At 31.5% G+C, this 21,205-nt stretch overlaps 1 protein-coding gene across 1 annotated transcript in view; it reads left to right on the forward strand.

The window, feature by feature from the left end:
• The first annotated feature begins 3,640 nt into the window (after positions 1–3,640).
• The window catches only part of LOC143241717 (glutaryl-CoA dehydrogenase, mitochondrial), a 33,686-nt gene continuing 16,121 nt past the window's right edge, over positions 3,641–21,205 (forward strand). Inside the window, exons 1-6 of the mRNA XM_076484947.1 lie at positions 3,641–4,481; positions 9,422–9,469; positions 10,255–10,389; positions 11,971–12,094; positions 14,489–14,598; positions 19,850–19,979. Of these exons, the coding sequence (XP_076341062.1) occupies positions 4,286–4,481; positions 9,422–9,469; positions 10,255–10,389; positions 11,971–12,094; positions 14,489–14,598; positions 19,850–19,979 (743 nt within the window). The 5' untranslated portion in view covers positions 3,641–4,285. The remainder of the gene's footprint in view (positions 4,482–9,421; positions 9,470–10,254; positions 10,390–11,970; positions 12,095–14,488; positions 14,599–19,849; positions 19,980–21,205) is intronic.

Below are 21,205 nucleotides of genomic sequence, written 5' to 3' on the forward strand. Positions count from 1 at the left end.
ATCACCACGAAATAAATTATATTCTATGCTTATTTTACAATGCAAGAAATAGCCGAATAGTTAATATTTGTGAAATATTTTTGATGTTATAAAAAATTTCTGTTTTAGAACTGTTTTCTTCTCATAACGAAACTTTTGTTCTATTTTTAGCTAACGATAGTAATAAAGACAACTATGTCTGTCACGCGATCGTTCATCTGGATTTAGCACCCTCATATTATAGCAAGTTCGTGGTTTTAACTGAAATAATGAAAGGCGTCTCTGCCTGAAACATCGCGATAAAATATAAAAATGTGTTTAACAGAGAGAGGATAATTGCAGTGATAAGTTTCACAGGTCTTTATTATCGAACTCTAAAGTCTGACGGTGGGTCGATAGAAAGTTTACGTAACTCCAAAACTTAATCCATAGTTCAATTATTCCCCACGGTGGGTAGTACTCAGGTAATCTATTACTTGGTTTTAAACTAAAACACAAACAGGCAAAAACGCACTCTAATCTAGAGTTTTTTATTGAATTCAAAAAAGTGTCACTAGATCAATTGTAAAAGACGACGTCAGTGTTGTTAATTACATAATATGTAAAGTCCTTGACTATATTTTACCACCTGATGGCTCAGTGCTAAGTTTGTGTCCTCACAACGCTAAAATCCGAGCTTTGATACGCACGATAGGCGAGGCACAAATAGCCCATTGTGTAGCTTTGCATTTAACAACAGAAACAAACCTACCGTGTTCTTATTACTTTGGCTAGAAGAGTACAATGTAATAATATTTATTTTTCTTATAGATCATCTCTTCAAAGTGGATTACAAGGCTAACTTTGATATTAGATTTTCATTAGATATTACCGTTTTAACACAGGATCTCTTTCTCAAACTGAGGCGCCTTGGTGGCAAGGATGGGACGTAAAACATCCAGGATGTATTCAGTTTTTGTGATACTTCAATAGAATGTAGCATACGATGAGATATGCCGATTACAATTTCAAGTGTAAAATCAAACAAAATTTGACAGAGCTATAGCTGGCTATATCAGCAACATAAATCTCATAGCTTAGAACAATAATTCTTGTTCTGTAACCAATGGGTCTGCTACATAACACTTATTGTTCTGCGTCTTTTGTAGCATCTGTTTTTCAGGCCAGAGTTCAAAACACTTTCAAATACCGCTGACGGTCACTAGAACCTTGCTACTCTTCGACATTTTACCATCAATCACCAATATTCTCTCAATTATCTGCACGTTCAAAGTTTCTAGATGTTTGATTTGCAATCGGTGAAGCACTGTAAATGCGATTGCGGCGGCTTGTTTTGTTTTGTTGTTGCTGTTTGTTTGTTTTTTTACAGTTATTGTTGGAGTAATTCCGTCTATCAAACCAAAAGATGCTGTGACGACAATCAAAAATAGGTTTGGCGCTAACAAGAACGATGGTGATGGCCATACTAATAACCTTTTACAGGTCAGTAGATCAGTCATAAAAATGTCCAACCTCAAGCAGACAATGCAAAAATATCCCATAATTTGACTTGAGAGTCAAAAACTAGATAGTCAGATCATGTGTGTGACAGTCACTTGTAAGGTAGTGCGGCCACTTCAAAACACTGTGTTTCTTTAACTTCAGATTAAAATACAATATCATTATATGGACTGAATATTTAGAAACAACACATTCCAAACTTTCCGGTTTGGAAACAACACCTCCAAGAAGCAGTTCCCGGCATTTCTTATTCCTTGACATGCTACCCAAAACTTCTATCAGAAAAGATCCTGGCAAACAGAAAGACAAGTTATTCTAATATATTCTAAGAATAGTCAGAAAGTTGCAAACCGATGCTTATTACTCTGCTGTTTATTGTGTTAAAATAACGAGCATCAACTCTATCCTAGGTTATAAATGTCGTAAAGCGAAAAAATGAAATATATTTTCATCCAACAAGCTGATTGTTTCGCTTTTTACCTGGTCTTTTTTTATTATGAACAATGTAAAATTTTTAGATTCATACCTGAATGATTGTTTTTCTATCAGCTTGTTTGTTTATTTCGCGCAAAACTACACGAGGGCTATTTACACAAGCCGTTCCTCATTTAGCAGTGTAAGACTAGAGGGAAGGCAGCTAATCATCATCACCTACTACCAACTCTTGGACCCTACTATTTTACCAATGAATTGATCATCAGATGATAAACCCCCACGGCTGAAAGGGCGAGCATGTTAAGTGTGACGGGGTTTCGAACCCACGACCCTCGGCTTACGAGTTGAGTGCTTTAACCACCTGGCTCTGCCGGGCCCCTATCGGTTAAATTTTGTTTTTTGTCCTTATGTACAACGTCATACAATGGGCTGTTGGTAGTACAGGATTTAAGGTTGTGTGTACCCAGGGGCTAATAATTTTAGTGTGCCTTACATCCCATGTAATTCTACATAGAATAAAATTATTAATGAGACACAATTAAAACCATGGGTCCTGGGGCTGAACCCCCTCTATCCCCTACCTAAATACGCTACAGGCTGTTTGTGCTCTTCCTAACATTGATATAAAAACAGATTTTTAGCGTTATAAGCTCACTTGGTTCTTATTATCAGTTATTTTAATATTCTTTGAAAATAATGCAATGTCTAGTCTATTTAACGAAAAGGAAAATTCTCTTATTTATTCCATCATGTGTTCCCCAGACAATATGCTTAACACAAATAAAACTAAAAAGTCACTTGTTACATTTCCTCCCGTATTCAATTTCAAATCTGGCAAACTAATACATTCTCTTACTCAATAGTCGATTGGCAACACTGTTACAGATTGACTAAACTAAATAACTAACCCACCTATGGACTAACGTACTCTCTTATATTTTTATCTTATTGCAATATTTGCTCCTCCAAGTCTCCGGAGAATGCATCTCATGTCAAATCTAGACACATAGGAAGTTTTCTTGGTTATATATTACCACTATATCTAACCAAAACTTCTTCTAGAAAATAATATTCCCCATTCACCTGAGTGGATTAATGGTAAGTGTGTGTGTTTGTGTTTTTCTTATAACAAAGCTACACAGGGTTATCTGCTGTGTCCACCGAGTAGCATCGAATCCCTGATTTTAGCGTTGTAAACCCGCAAGCTTACCGCTGTCCCAAGAGGGAACTATTAATAAGTTTACATAATTACATCGTTAAATTCTGGAGTTCGATTTCATTTAGTGGACAAAGCACAGACAACCTATCATGCAGCTTTGTATTAAAACAAAGCTTGCAATAATAATTTTAAGAGAAATGTTTAAAATACTTTAGCACTTGAACCTTTTGTCAACTTCAGCAAACCAAAACTGTCTTCGAAGTTCTAGGAAAACTGATAAGTGTGTCGAAACCAATGTACATTACTTTCAAGTATAAAACTTAAGTTATTACCGAGTTTGTGATTTATTAAAACTAGCTGAAGGTACCCGTTAGGGAAACAAAAATTCTATAAAGACCAATGTTAGATAATGTTTCTTTACCAAAAGATTGTTATTATATCCTTCCTTAAGTGCTAATTGCATTCCCTGCTTTGTGGAAGGCAAACACACATGTACACGTCCAGTGTGTCATCCTTACAGTAAGGTAACTATTTTGATGTATTACTTGACGACGAGAAACCCACTTGAAATAAAAATGTGTCTCAGTGTTAATACCCATACAGTCGTTCTGAGATACATATTTTGACGTATATATGCAAACCACTCTTCGATAATGTAATTTCGTTGATTATTACTTTTGTCTAAGATTTATCACTGTGTATTATATTTTACATAAATCTAGTTATTATAAAATTTCATTGTTGATTTTATTTCATTATAATGTCTATTATATTGTGTGTTTTTTGCTGAAAGTAAGTTAAAGAGTCCTATTCTAAGAAAATATATACTCAGCGTCACCTATATGTTGTAAAATAGTAAGTAGTCTTCATGTTTTGGCCTTCAGAAAATTGTTTATCTATAGGAGCTACTTGTACTTTCATCAAGATATTTTGTGTAATTTAGACTTCATGTGTATTTGTGAGGGTCAAGAATTAATTAAAACATAAGAAAATTTTATTACGTATATATGTTTTGCCCGTTAAGTAAAGTAAAATAACTAAATCTCGGGCTTAGTGGGATTTGATTGTTTTATTATTATTATTACTGTTAGTATTCTTAATTCCGTATTCGTTAGATTAATACTTTGATCGCTAGTCTCCATTTCCCACTATTAATTATTACTTTCTTGTAAAGTTAAACGTTAGATAGGTTTAGATATATATACGTGTACAATGAGTAAAATGATAATAGGCCTCGCTGGAGTTTTCCGATCAAGCTTCACCAGTACAGTTAATACCCAGTCACTTCCATGTGAATTGAACTTCATCAATAAGGTATGCAATTTATGGCAGAGATCAAGAACAAGATATTTTGCGAGCACTACCAAAAACAGCTTTCCTGATAGTGATCACAGATCAGCCTCTTCTCGTATCCTTTCAAAATGAAAACATTTTATTTTATATTTATGACTAGTTTATTAATTATTTAACATTTTAATATCTAGTTTATTAATTATTTAACATTTTAATTTAAGTTCTAACTAATCCCAGCAAATCGCACCATTTTTATCTTGTTGATTAACTATTAAGACATTCGTCTTTGAAAGCGTATCATATCTGGTTGAGGTAATAGATACCCACCACCTGTGTAATTATTTTCACACGTATTAGGGCTATGCTCACCCACCTTTTTCCTGTAGGTGGTCCCTCATCTTGCCATAATTTTTAGAAGTATTTAAATTGCTCCAGAGAGATTTATATTTTATTTCATTGTAACAGAAAAAAATTGGGATTAGGCTTAAAGTCTGTAAAATCAGTTATAGAGATAAGGAAAAAAACATTATGTCAATCACTCAGAGAAACATACTGTGAAGATATAGGTACTTTGCTCACAATGAATTTGGGGAGTGAAAGAAGAAATAAAATCATACTAGTGGACAGTGTGCTTTAGTTTTTAATTTGGTCCAGAAATCTAATATTTTCTGTGTTTGAGAGCAATTACATTGCAGTTTCCATAAGTTTACATGAAAGACACTACAGTGTTTTAACATTTAGGTGGTGCTATCTTCAGAAACTAAGTTCATATTTCCAGAGCTCCCATGTATTGCCTCAAAAGTGTCGCAGAACTGAAGTTAATTTAGGTTTATTCTCAATACAGTGTGTGTTTTTTATGGTAAAAAATCATAGGATTTGGCATTTAAACATAAAAGAAAACGTGGCTCTATTATAGTAAGAATAAAGACCATAAATATTCCATGGGTGTAATGAATTCCTTGGGATATACTTAAAGCAGAAATGGGGCATTTTCTGTATCTGAGAATGATCAACTTGTAGTCTTTACAATTTAACATTGTTCTAGTACTAAGTGTTACACTCTTTAACAGTGTTATATATTTTCCCCAAATTAGTTGGCCATTTATAATAAAAGTATTGCAAAATAAAATTTAATGAGATTTTTCTACAGGGTACTTTTCTATCAGTTATCTCTGAACTGAATGCATATATAGCTTCTCAAATATTGATAGGCATAAGATGATTGCAACAAGTTTTAAATCATTTATATACCTATAGCACTGTGCCCCTGGTGTATGTTTTTTGCATATTAAAAGTCTATTGTGTATTATATATATTTTATTTTTAACTGGTACTTCAATGACAATGTATTTTGAGAACAGTTTTTCATTTATACCCTTGCCTGAAGGATATTAGTATTGGTTCATCAAAACTTTATGTATTATCAGATATAGGGTGCTTACAGTGTTGCTCATGCTATATGAAGCTCAAAAATATTTATTATCTGGTTCTACATTTTTTTTTAGGCCTTAACTTGCAAATGTGCAAACTCTTATATAGAGACTTTGTTCAACATTGGCTCTTCCTGTTTAAGAAACTAATAGTAAATGGTTTCTAATTTTACAGAAATTAAATGTTGTTATTTGGAATACAAGTAAGTTAGTTGAAAATATGTTCTACCTGTATTTTATTTTTGTACTTTTTTAGACATTTTGTGAAAATATATAATGTATGAATATAAGTATTCTGCTATATATATTTTCTGAAGTTCCTAAGAATAGTATGACAGTTGAACCATGAAGACTTTCATTTGAACATATACCTGTACCCTATAGCATTATACAAATATCCAGAATATTGTTAATGCATTAGGAGAGTTGTATAGTATACTCACTTATTGTATTGGAAAATTAGGTGCATGATAATATTAATAAGAAATTTATTATATTTTAGATGTTCTGCCACTATGTAACTAATGATTTAAAGAAATTATCTGTGTGTGAGCACATGTTTTGTATTGCATACATGATTAGTTGTTTTCATGTATATTGTAACACTGACTGATGTGTCAAGTATTGTAATCAACTGTTTTGTAAACTAGCTAAGTATAAATATGTTGTGACTTGTATCTTGCTGCTGATTTTCCTTACATCTCTGTCATGTTACCTAGGTTTATGATTGCTATAATATTATAAACAAATGACACCCTGTTTTTTGATGATAAAAACATGCAACAGGAAATTCATTTAACAGTAACCTTGTTACAAATCTTTTTCTTGCATACATTTATGTCAATTTGATAGTGCTTAAGAAAGTGATAGCCATTTTTCAGTAAGCTCTTGGTGACTGAAGCTGAGTCTGAAACAATGAGACAGAAATTTATGCAAAATAGTGAAATACAATATTTAACATACATAAAATATATTCAGATATGTGAGTCACTCAGCTGGATATCTCATAAAAAATCTATCATTGACAAGTCAACTGGATTCCCCAAAACTTTGTCTCTTTCACACAGTTATATAAATTTTCATTCATTTTTCTTGATTGTATTTTTGCCTTACAATTCTGAATTTCTCTTCCTTATTTGCCATTGGTTTCAAGAATCTCATTGTGATCAGCTAAATATGGAGTCAGCAATTTGTCTGAAATCTCTTTCATGAAGCAGAGACTGTGAGAGAAAGTGACTGTAGATTTCTTTAACCAGTTTCTTGTTTTATAATACGTGATTTTCATTTAACATTAGCAAAGGAGAAACAGAAGGAAACAGAGAAGCAGTAAAACATTGCTTTACGTAACATAAAACAGCTGAAACTACTTCCATTCTTCATCTAACAAACTGGGTGAATCTTGATAACCAGGATTTAAGAACAGGTCAGCTTGGGATATTAACCAGAAAACAATTTCTACAACAGCTGTCTGCAGTGTTATCCTACAGGTTTCAAGACTTTTGAGACATAATTATCAAACTTATTAAGCTGCACAATATGTAGAGAGTATTCGTGGAATTGAGAGCTGGAATATTGGTTCTAACAAAGATAATTGGTGATAATGTTTTCAATTTCTCCATGTTATATGGTTGCCTTCCCACTGGTGAAGAGCTACTGTCATATAATTATTGCATCTTGCACTATTGCAGTTCACATTATAACGTGTATCTTAGGTGGATGATAGCTCAAGGTGAATGGCATGCAGAAAATCTCAAAGGCAGATGTATAAGGAATAACTGTTATGAGAAATACAGTTCCAGATGAGGAAAATGTTAACTTTGTAAGCAATCTTCATGTTTACTGCATTACCCATAACAACAGAAAATATGTTTGATAGTGAATAATTGTAACATTTACTGTGAACTTGGTACAATAACATTTATTACTCCTTCATTGCAAACATTACTCCAGACACAGAAGCGAGAAGTGACTGGGACACAGAACTATTTACGAACATTTGTATTTCAGTGTTAAGAAGGTTCCATTTTTATTGCTTGTGGCTTAAAAGCATGTAGAGTGGACATACGTTTCGAAGAAAAAAAATGCTCTATGCATAACATGGGGATTTTCAGCAATGAAGAAAGAAATGTTACTTAGATACCATAAACAAATAGACACTCATACTGTCACTATTGCTTGGACAGCATTATCTTGATAGATTCAGTAACACTTATTTGATGCAGTCTTCTAGAACAGGTTGAGTTGTTTGGAATGAGAAATTTTACTTAAAATGGAGAGTTCTTTATCATACTGTCAGTTTTATGGAACGATTTAGTTGCTGTAGTGGCAACGGTAGAGAAGTGAAAACACGACTGGTGTTGATATGACTTTGATTTTACTAACAGTCACAAAGTATGTAGGGTGTAGATTAGTAAGTAACGTCAACATGGGTCACATATTCAACTAACTGTACTTATACGTAGTTTTGACTGTTTTGCCATTTTGATGGCAAGAAAAAAAGACTTCCAAACAAACATTGCCTTGTTTGTAGATATGACATCATGTGTTGATATGTATAAAACTATTATTTAACTATTTAAATGATGAAATAGATTACTGAGATGTTTCTAAATCTTATTACTTTCACTGACAGTAATTTCAGCTTCTTAGCTTCACTGTTCATTAAAACTTTTTTCTGTAGAACAAAATTACAAAGTATACCTTGAAGAACTTCCCTTTTAAAAAATTCTCAACCAATAAGCAATCAGTTGTGAAGAGTTCCATTTAATTAGAGATATACTCTAATGTGTCTTATCATCATCATTGAATCTACACATGGTTAAACTTCAGTAAAGTCTCAATCCATTTGGAATAATTGAACTCCTGCAAGTATGTGCAGCAAACACATTTGATTCTAGTAACCTATGCTATAAAAAGTATATTTATTTATCCATGTTATAAAAATTGAAAATATAAAAGTACATAATTAATACAAGTAATTGTTTAATATTGTTGATAATCATGAGATTTGTTAAGCAAATGGTTTTGCACATCATTAAGTATTAATATGTGGCCTTTTGATATAATAAAGACATGTTATCCATTCAAACTTATTACATATTTATATAGATTTAGTGACTACTTGTGAGGAGAAAAAACTGTTTACATATTCCCATGTATTCAGTTCACTATTTAAAAGGACATTCATAGAAATATATGGCAAAATATGATATTGGTCAGTTGACTGTCATGCCAACACTAAAGCAGCAGAGAAAATGATTTTTTTTTTTTTAGTATATAGTACGTAATGATGAAATCAAAAAAGTTCTATGATTGAAGATGACATAGAACTAATACATTTAATATTAATATATGTACAAGATGCCAATAGCTTTATCTGGAGAATTTGCCTACGTCAAATAAAGTTTATATGCCTCTAATAGTAAAACATCTTTAAATAAATATTTTCTGGAGTACTGTGCCATTATTCAAGTTTGTAATATAATAATTTATTACAAACACATCAATATTTTCATGTTGATGCAACTTTGTAATTTTTATTTTAAGTTCTTTATTATTCAAGTAAGTCATGCAAATTATATTACCATTTTCATTTTCCTAACTGTAGTTCCTTAACTATTGTTAGAAGCTCAACTTAGAGTTGAAAAGAGAAAAAAAGAAAATGCTTTTAAGTGTAAGTCCATAAAATTCTTCTATTTATACAAAACAATAACTATTGGACAGCCATAAAAATTACTGAAAAAGACTTATTTGAATAAAGACATTTTTATTTGTTAAGATTTCAAAATAACTTGTGTACATTATTAAATGTGTTAGTTACTTGAGATTGTATAAACTTCTATGGAATAAACTAAGCTGTTATACTAGTTCATCCAATACTTTTATTTATTTCAATGTCCTTTCCAATTTATTATTAACAATAATACCTGTTAATTAAATAAAAGTAATTCAAGTTAGAAGTTAAGTATCAAACATCTTTGCTGAGCTACGATCATACCCATCGTTTTGACAGAAGTGTCTATCTTATAGCTTTTGTAACAATGACTATATTTGTGATATAATACTAGCACTATTTAGATAATTTGATTTTTTGAATTATTTGATTGTAGGTATTTCAAAATGTAAATAATCACAACAAACTTAATTGCTAGGACTTTAAAAATCTTTAAAAAAATGTGTGTTATGTATAGTGATTTCAAATATCAAGGAGTTAAGTATGTATTTACATGTACAACGTAATGAGAAATATTCTTCTACTTTGTGACATTAGTGGTCAATGGTAGAAGAATTATAAGCCAGAAAACACACTGTATTGTGCATTTCAGTCTCTGAGGTGTTTTGAAATATATACTTTATTTTTTAATTCTGCTAATTGAGAATAAATTTCTCTTTGTTGTTTTCATGTTATGTAAACTGATCATAACAAATAACCGTGATCAATCATTTTGATTTTAACAGCAAATTTTGACTGGCAAGATGCATTCAACTTGGATAGCCAACTTACGGAAGAGGAACAGTTAATCAGAGATCAGTTTCGTACATACTGCCAAGAGAAACTAATGTCGAGGATTCTGATGGCCAATAGGAAAGAAAGTATATATTTTTTGACTAAGAATAAACTTGTAACAGAGATTGTGTTTAGCTATGAATGTGTCAAAAGCACACTAAATATATTTGTATTCGATAACTGAATCAGTAGCTTATCTGACTTGTATTAAAGTAATTATCAAAAAGTATACATAAAGAAATTGCACAAACTTGCTTAAGGCACTTGCACAAAAATTAGTTATCAACTTTGAAAGTATGAAAATTGTCAGTGTCACTTTTATAAAATATTACGTTTGTGTTGAGTCCGTATTTGTTATACTCAATGTCATAGTGAAGGTTAAATAACAAATTCAGTTAAACTTGCCCATTAAAGTTCAACTATATTTCACTTGGTTAATAGATATAATACCTATGGATATTAATTGAATCAATTAGTGTTGCATAAAATAATCAATTGATCAAAATTAGTATTAAATTGATTAGTGCCAAAAGTGATCAATTATTCTTGAATAAAAAACAGTAAAGACTTACTTGTGTCACAGTAAATTATATAAATATCTGGTGGCAGTGAGTAATACATGTAATAAAAATACTTTGATGTTTTTTGTTGTGAGTCTCAGTACCAGATATGGTTCAGGTGTAGTAATTATTACATATGGAAAATGACACCTACACTTTAGCATCTAAGTGAGCTTTTATGGTTGCCAGTTAAGTTTTACTGTCTTCTCTACAAAGAAATATGAATGAATGATAGCCATATTTTAAAGAACTTAAATTATGAGTGGGTATCATATTTTGTTTTGTTTTTATAACTTCTCAATTAGATTCATCACTGCATCACTATCTCAAATGTTGAAACACACATTATGAAATTAACACCTTTAGTTTTGAATTTTAAAACATTATTACAGGTATAGTTTGGGAAAGAGTACTTTAAAAAAAGAATCTATATCTTTTTATTGAGGATTATTTCTCTGTGAACTTACCTCACCTGTAATTTATTGTGCATATGGCCTTTCTATTTAATTCTCTAAAGATAACTTTCAGATTAGTTTCATCATTTGTTTACAGAACCTATCTACATGTGCATATACAAAGAGAAAAGAAAGCTTAAGTTTTCCTTTGGAAAGCTATCTTCTACGAACTCTAACATTTTTCATTTAGCACATGGTCATCATCATTTCCTAGAGTTCTTCAGAGAAGCTTCACCCAGTCTGTGTAGAAATTTTTCTTAGGCTGTGATTATGAGCTTGAAACTTTTAGTAATAATTAACAATTATGTCTAGAAAAAGAACATTAGTCTGTGTATTTTTTATTTATGCTGTATGAATTTTAACTCAAACAATTAGATGGTATGATTCACAGTAAGTTTTTGTCTTTAGCCCCCAGTTATTCAGAAATATGTCATTGGTGTTAGTCAATATATTACAACATTTTGACAAGTTTGGATAAATAACTTGTGAATTATAGAGCTTAAGAAAGTTCAAGGTCACCACAGGTCAGTGGTTAAGGACACAGAAAAATGAACATTGTTATTACTTCTGTAAAACTAAGTTGAATTTTTCAGCTATATGTTGATCAGATATTTATGTTAATTGCCTAATTTTTTGTTGTTGTTTTTGTTAGTATTTCACCAAGAAATCCTACCAGAAATGGGGGCATTAGGAGTTCTTGGCCCTACTATATCAGGTTATGGATGTGCTGGAGTTTCTTATGTGGCTTACGGACTCATTGCACGAGAATGTGAACGGTAAGTTGTCGTCTATTGATAGATTATGTGAAATGTCTCTGAAGCTTTGAGATTCACTATAAACTGTTCCATTAATGAAAATCAAAATAAATATAAAATTGAAATTACATAAAAAATGTATGTGAATTACTTTGAAACTTTCTGTATTAAGCTTATTATCCTTCAAATAATTCTCACTGATAGGTAAGGACATTACTGAAATGTTCTAGGTGCTCAAAGAAACACATACAGCTTCATCAACATTGTACTTTGTTACTCTGACCATCTTTCAGTGTACAGTAGTCTGTCTTATATAATTCAATATGATAAAATATTTGAACTTTGTATTAGTTTTATTAAATTAAAACCCAATAAATTTGTATTAATGCTATTAAAATTATAATTGATAAATTCATAGACTCTTCACGTGTTATCCTTTAGCTTTTGAGACTCAGTTTCATGTCCAAAAGTAACTTATGAAGCAATTGTAATTATTTATTCAGTTATGTTTTTAATTCTTCAAATATCTCAAGAGATATTTTAAGGTGATTGGCCAAGAAAAAGGACAGTTTACAAAATAGTATGTTTGTGTACTGAGAAGTATTTGTGGTTGACACAGATGAATAATCAGTACAAAAAGTGTATGAACCCTACATCTTCTTGAAACCAAACTTCATTCCAAAATGTTATTTAAATGTGGTTTTCAGCTGCATATCTGTTTATTAGATAGTGTATTATCTAATATGATTTTTAAATTGCAATTTACAAGTTACTTGAATCATTAGTATGGTTTTCAATATTTCATTAGCAATTCATTTTCATTTTTAAATTAGTTTTAAGTTATATGTATAACATTGTTTTAGAGATAAGTTTTGTGTATTCTTATTTATTAGAAATGAGTAAAGTGCCAGTTTAAGTTACTCAGTGATATTTTTGTGATAACTTAAAGGAAATAAAAAGTTAATTTTGTGTGAAAATATTTTCAAAAGTTAAGGACAGCAATAAAAGTGTTGTATCTTTTATAATCAACTTCAAACTTTTTCATTGTGTTTCAAATTTGATGTATTATAAGAATAAATTAAAACAAAACTGGAAATCTTGAATGATTCAAAAAAGAAAGAATAATATACTGATTCTTTTCGTTTTCATACATTTCAAAATAATGTAGAAGAATATTTGAACAGTATGAATGATGTCATACAGACTGGCATAGAACCAATGAGTTTTGTTTGTGTTGATAAAGCATTATTTACATAGAATAGATTTACATGTAGGGCCAAGAAACTTTAGTTTCACCCTGTAGAGTTAACATTTTCCAAGATGTGTCTGTTACTACCATAAAAAACTACCTTGCTATCCAAATTAATTTGAATAACCCTAACTTATTTTTCAAAACTGACACTTTTACCCTCTTAAACATTCTTCAGACCCATTTTGCTTTTCACTGACAAAATAAATAGACTTTTATGGCTGGACATTCCTTTTTAAAGGTGATTTCTCTGTCTTTTTTTTTTTTTTGGTTAGCTTTTTTAGAATAAACATGCTTTGATTTACTTGAATTTTGGTTAAACAAAATGTCATACCTATCAGACTAGTATATCAAGTTACCAACTAAAGCAGTTTTCTAATATTAGAAAAAATAATTTTTAACAGATAAACATTAGTTGAATTTTACCATTACATTCAGTTATATTCACTTTGTTTTCCTTTGGGGCAAAAGCACACTTTCTCTTTAAGATGATTAAAAAAACTTTCTTCTATAATCCTATTCTATTATTCCTTCGGGATTTACAATGTATGTTCTTATGTCTTGAGCTGCTTAAAATGCTAGTAATCCATAGAGAAAAGTCAGAATTGAATGTTTCTATTACATTTCAGTTTTAGAATTTGTTTGACTACTCTAACATAATAGGATTTACTGCTGATGTCAGGAAAAAATTGATGAATTATAATTAGTTATTTGGGTATGCAAAGTAATTTCTTAATACTGTTATCATGGTTATGGCATGAGATTAATCTATAGGTACCAGCTAATATCTGATTTTATATGAGTGAAATAACCATTTGTGGGTTTGAAGTTGTTCCAACTTAAATTTCTTCACTGTGGTGTTCTCAAACTTTAACATATTTTGACTTCTCAATAAAGCTTTGTAAGTACCTCTTCTTAAGTTGTTTTAATAGCGACGTCTCTTATAACAGGACTGGAGTTTCTGCTTCTTTTATTTAGAAATATAATTTATTTACAAATTAAATATATGTATAAGGTTTAAACATCTTCCTAACATTCAAATCCAAATTATTTAGTACTTGTTAAAGTATGTGAGAGAAATCAAAACCTATTGGACCAACTGTTAAAAGAAGTTGTTGAGGTGCACCTGTTTACATCTATTGATTTTAGTGTATGGTATATTATAGAGTGGACAGCAGCTATAGATCAGCCATGAGTGTGCAGTCATCCCTGGTAATGCACCCGATCTATGCTTATGGCACAGAAGAACAGAGAGAAAAGTATCTTTCAAAACTTGGTGAGAAATTTTATTAAAATCTAACCATGACTAAGTCTGTTATCTCAAAACCAACTACTAACTTTTGTTTATATCATTTCTTTCATGGCCGAGTAGTTAGCACATTAATTTGCAAATCAAATGTTTCATACTATGAATACTTGATTCCATTCAATATAAACTGTAACTTCAGTGAATGTTGCATTATAAATGTTAAAGTCAGTCCTATTCTTTGTTTCAAAGAACCAAACAAGGCCCTTGCAGTAACAGGTGTTTCAAGCTGACTGGATTTTCTTTGGTTAGTAGTACAAAAACTGGGGATCACTTTATCTGAACTTCAAACATTGCTGCATGACTTAGTCATTTATTTTTTATATACAAAAGATCCAAGAAAAGATACCTCCAGTTTCATTGTAGCCAGAGCATTGAGTGTTTTTCACTTATTAAATTAATCATTTGCTAGAATGTACAAGTGGCATATTTTAGGCCTGTAATAAGTAAATCTTGTGCCTTATACTGAAGTCCTTACAATTAATAGAGAAACACAGAAGTATTGGAAATTTACTGTATTATTTATGGTTGATTTATCATTTAATATATTTGTGGGTTTTTGCTTCAACATTCAAACTTTCTGTTTTAAAAAGTGTTGAGTAAAAGCATTTGCACTTGCTGTTTAAGCATGATGAAGAAATACAGTATTTAGTGAAAAGTTTGTATTTTACTAATTTAAATACAAAGATGTGAAACTGTATAACCTAAATACTTTGAAAAGGTGAACCTTTCTTCTGTATGTGCAAAGTGAGAATGCAGTTTGCTTCTAAAGAAGAAAGGTCCAAATTTCAGTGCTTTGGTTAGTGTTTTATGTTAAATTGATTTCTTAAATCTGTGTTTTGTAACATCATGAACAACTTAACCACTCTATGTATCTCACCGAAACTCTTGCTAGAAAACCATCAGGTTAAAAAAACAACACTTTCTGTTGTGTATAGTTTTTATCTAAGATAATTTGTTTGATCACAATTTTGTTTAGAATACAGCTATTTAATAATACTTACATTCCTGCTTATGATATGAGCATTCAGGAAGTTAAAAAAGTGTAAAGTCTGCAGGGTATATACATGAGTATATGAGTATATTTTCTATGCTAGAAAACACAAACTAGAAGAGTAAGAAAATGCATATTAAAATGGTGGCCTGAAATATGTATGTGTATATATACCATGGCCAGGTGGTTAAGACACTTGACTCGTAATCCAACAACGTGGTTTTGAAACCCCATCGCACCAAACACGTTTGCCATTTCAGCTATGCAGGCATTATAATGTGATGGTCAATCCACTATTAGTTGGTAAAAGCATAGCCCAAGAGTTGGTGGTGGGTGGTGATGACTAACTGCATTCCCTCTAGTCTTACACTGCTAAATTAGGGATGTCTAGCGCAGGTACAGTTACTACAGAAAGTGTTCGTACCCCTGTGTCCCGAGTAGTTTTTTACTCATAACTTAAAAAGTATCACGATTAGGCTAAGAGACGTATGTTATATATTATAAATATTATACTAACACACATTTACTTTCATCTTTATGTAAATTAAATTAAATGATAAATAAACTGTTTATAAACAAATAACGAAAAATAGGAGGAGCAGTTAGTGTTCGTACATTTCAGAACGTGTGAAAAAACTGATATTCCTGTAAAAATTTAGTTTAGTTTGGTGAATAATAACATTATGCCATTCCAGAACTAGACACTGGGTTCATAATTATTGGAATTTAGCCAGCAAAAAATTTACTCCTGGCAATTTAGCATCATCTCCGTCATTATCCGCTTGGTAATCATGACGAACAGGAAATAACTGTCCAGCGATTTAAAAAAAAAACGAATTATTGTAAAATACAAGTCTCATGAGTCTCTTTCCGGTATTGCTACACAACTTAATGTGCCGAAATCTACTGTTCAAAGCATAATTGCCAAATTTAAGCTTACAGGATCAACTGCTAACCTCCCTTGTTCCGGACGCCCCACCAAAATTCCAGAAAGAATCAAGAGGAAGGTTTTCAGAGAAGTTACTATAAATCCTCATTTAACACGTAATGACATACAGAAACTGGTAAGGGAAACTGGGGTTGAAGTAAGAACCTCTACAGTTACGAACATGTTATGCTCTTCTGGGTTCAAAGCATGCTATCCTCGTAGAACTCCATATTTAAAGCCTGTTCATTTAGAAGCACAATTGAAGTATGCAAGAAAGCATGTAGATAAACCCTTTGCCTATTGGAAGAGCATTCTTTGGTCAGACGAGACTAAAATCGAGGTTTTTGGCCACAATGATGTTCGCAATATTTTCCGTAAGAAGGGGGAACGAAGTCTTCCAAAGAACGCCATCCCTACAGTTAAACACGGAGGTGGCTCGATCATGCTATGGGGTTCCTTCAGCTCTTCTGGTGTAGGCAACCTTCACCGCGTCAACAGAATCATGAAAAAAGAAGAGTATGTTGATATATTAGGTACTTGTATCAAGAATGATGCTCGGAACTTGTGGCTTGGGTGTCATTGGATCTTCTAGCATGACAATGAACCTAAGCACATGTCGAAATATGTGCAATCCTGGTTGCAGAGGAATCGTATAAGCGTTCTGGAGTAGCCGTCACAGTCACCCGATCTCAACCCAATTGAAAACATTTGGCATGAGTTGAAGACCAGGGTTCATCAGTGTCATCTGAAATACTTTCAAGAGTTGGAGGCCTTCTGTAAAGAAGAATGAAAGAAAATACCAGTTGAGTACTGTCAAACAATCATGAAGGGCTATGAGGAGAGATTGTGCCAAATAATTCACCTGAAAGGTTACACAACTGACCATTAAAGTAGACACACAAACACTTTCTGCCCCTCCTATGTTTGGTTATTTGTTTATAAACAGTTTTTGTTGTTCATTTTACATACAAATTTATGTAGATGTGTGTTAGTATAATATTTATAATACACCACACTTTCATTATCCTAATCATGATACTTTTTAAGTTGTGAGGAAAAACAACTCATGACACAGGGGTACGAACACTTTCTGTCATAACTGTAGCCCTTGTGTAGCTTTGCACGAAATTCAAAAGAAACAAAGCCCATCATATGGTGCTGTAAAAGATGTGTTACAAGGGGCTGTAAAATGTACTAAATTATGCTACTCATGTTCAAGTAAAAGTATCCATCCCAAAATTTATTTAAGTGAAAATTAAAACATATCTACAGAATAAATACTTGGGTAATAAAAGTAAAAAGTTCACTCAGCCGCAGTTCTCTCAAACCCTACATAATGTTTAGAAATGAAACCCTGTATGAAAAAGACTTACACAAATTACCTAAATTACCAGTGAATGGTAGTGATGTAACATTTGTCATTTCATTAGTTATTTAGAACACATAGGCATGACATTGTCAGGTGATAAGAGCAATTAACTTACAATCTGGGTTGCATGTTTGATGTCCTGTCCCACTAAACACACCCTTTCAACCATAAAGGCTTTATAATGTGGTGACCAATCCCAATATTCATTGTAGAAAAGTAGCCCAAGAGTTGTTAGTGGATGAGGTTAACTAGCTGCCTTTCTTCTAGTCTTTCACTACTAATTTAGGATAGCAATGCAGATAGCCCTCATATAGCTTTTCACAAAGTTTACACCAAACCAAACTAGAACACATTTGTTGTATATAATGGATTACTGTGGTATTTACAACTACACTTTAGGCAACTGTGCATGAACTTATTACAACACTAATGCCAATAATGAATGTTCTACAAATCTTATTGTTTCATAATAAGGAATTAAAAAAACAAGTATACTTATTCAACCAACTATTATGCACAAAATTTCTTATTCATTTTGAGAAGCCACTGGTTTTCAGTTATCATAGTCAAGCCCTGTGTGTGGAGGGCTGAAAATCTGAATAGCCTGTTGAAACGTACGGCTATGTAAGATAGGCTAGAGACTTGAACATTTCTATGCCATTAACAGAGCAAGCATGCCAGGTATGCCTCTAGGTCCCTTGTTCCAAAGCTTTGTTGTTGCTTCAGAGTTCTTGTGTACACCTTGCATTTTGACTGCTCACAGCAAATTTGTATTTTGATAATTGTAATGAAATATATAAAATGAAAGGTACTGGAATAAAAGTACAATTAATTCTTCTAAAAATTACTTTAAAATATTTGAAAATATAAATGTTTTTTAAAAAGTAGATACTGAAAAAAGTTATTTGAGTGAAGTTACTTCATTAAACCTTACTTGCTGACTTTCATTTGACATATCTGAGATTTATATCTTTAGGACCTGCTACTATTATGTTTACCCAAGATTCAGGTAAATTTAACAAAATTTATTGGCAAAAAAACAAGATGATCAATCTGAAAGTATGCTCAGTGTAAACATATTACCAGCTAAATTATAAAATGCATCTCAGTAGGTCAGCTGCAAGTCTGAAAGGTTTATAATGCTAAAAGAACTGAGTTTAAATATCCATGATCAACACACATAAGCTATTGCATGGCTTTGTGCTTAACTACAAACAGAACATTATAAAACTATGTTACAAGCAACTTCTTTTAACAGTGAAATGTAGTGTACAAGAAAAAAGAAAAACTTCCCATGTTTAGAGTTGGGAGGTTAATTTGATCTATATAATTGTTTCAGTCTATTATCATTGTATAAAATAACCAACTGGGCAAAATTAGTTTTTTCGTTACTTCTGTTTTTGATTATTCCAACTTTTGTCAAAGTTATCTATTATGTTTTCTTGTTATTATTTTAATTTTTTTTAGGCTCTTCAGCTTATTTTGATTTATATAACTACTCATGAAAATAACCAACTAATCAAAGGTAGATCTTCCATTTATGGCTATTGTAGATCATTCTAACTATCTAAATCTCATATAAAAATAATAAAACTTGAATGCCTGTAATTCATTAGTGGGTCCAACAACTAATTAATTAACAAATTCCACTAACTGCCCTGCTCTGCTTGTATGTTATGTTCACTTATAAAAGATATTTATTTTTATCTTACAAAACACCTCTCCAGAGTATGTGTACGTAGAGTGATCAGTATTTTATAAAGTTTTGATGACTAAAGTCACTACAGAGTTAGCAAATTTGATCCATTTTTCTTGCTTCAAAGAGATTTATTACCACTATTTTTCTGCAAATTATATGGCAAAATCAATGTTTATTGCTATTACACTGTTAATAAATAATTTTACAAAATCATGTTTAAACACGTTGCAGCCCATGGGGAGCTGGTTGGCTGCTTTGGTTTGACAGAGCCCAATCATGGAAGTGATCCAGGAAGTTTGGAAACAAAAGCTAAATATAACTCTAAAGACAAAGTTTATGTTTTGAATGGTAGTAAGACATGGTAAGTTTAGAAAACAATATTATTTAATGTTTTCTAGTTTGTTAAACTTCATAGTTTCTTGACAGCAAATCAGAAATAATTGATAGGACCACCATGGAACAAAAAACAAAGCAAAACGGTTTAAGTGTCATGCAGAATTATGATTATTTATATGTAATGAAAGACTACTTAGAAATAGTAAATTAAACTGTGCTTATGTAAGAACCTAATTGTTTTTAGATTTGCTATGCTCTAAGTGATGTATATATAACTTAACCTTGTATAATCTATGAATTGTGTTAGAATGCATATAGTGTTAACTTTTACAATGAACATTTACCAACATTAATTTAGTAACTAAGTAGTTAACCACTGACAAGGTAGGTTTTTGTATGAATAAGCTTTTAATTCCATAGCAACATGCTCTAAAAATAAGGGACAAAATTACAAAGATATAGTAGAGTGAATCAAAATTATTTAGGGAGATTGTTTATAAATATCATTCTGTATTCTCAAATAAAAGAAAATCATCTAGTCTAAAATAAAGCCTAACTTTTTTTTTACATTTTTCAGCTTTAACGTCTCTGAACCTTTCTTTAGTAAATTCATATTTTTTTAACAAAGCTACTGTAAATTTGTCATAGTTCATGGCATCTACTGATCTCATGCCTGCATATACTTGTAGGCCTTTTACTGTGTAGATCAACTAATGTGAATTTATGGGTGTATTGGGCTAAGGATTCTTCTACAGTAAGTGTCTGTGGCTTGCTAGTGATAAAGTTGACAATAAACAAATAGCACACACCCCACTTGTTTTAAAATTTATATATATATATATATACATACATATAATTGAAACAAGTTAAAAGTATGTACAAAATTATTTACACTATGGAGATCAAAGTTGCACCTTAAACACAATACAGTCCTCTTCTTGTTGTCAGAAGTCCATTTCGACAAATTAAATTGGTTTAGAATTCAGCTGACAAGCAGAACTATTTTTATTGCAACAGTGTCCATATATCAATCACATATGTTGTTAGATGAGTTACTGCTGTTGTATCCTGAACTTCCAGTAATGTTTGTCTTTTGTCAGAGTTCACACAGATGGGTTCAATAGTTCAGAACATTCTTTGACAAGACAAATTATTCTCCTTATCTCTTTCAAACTTTTAATGTCACTCTAACATACCAACTGTTAGGCCATTTACTCCAATGACAGTCTTGACACCAATGAATTCCAGTTA

The sequence above is a fragment of the Tachypleus tridentatus genome, chromosome 2, assembly GCF_004210375.1.
Source record: "Tachypleus tridentatus isolate NWPU-2018 chromosome 2, ASM421037v1, whole genome shotgun sequence".
NCBI lineage: Eukaryota > Metazoa > Arthropoda > Merostomata > Xiphosura > Limulidae > Tachypleus > Tachypleus tridentatus.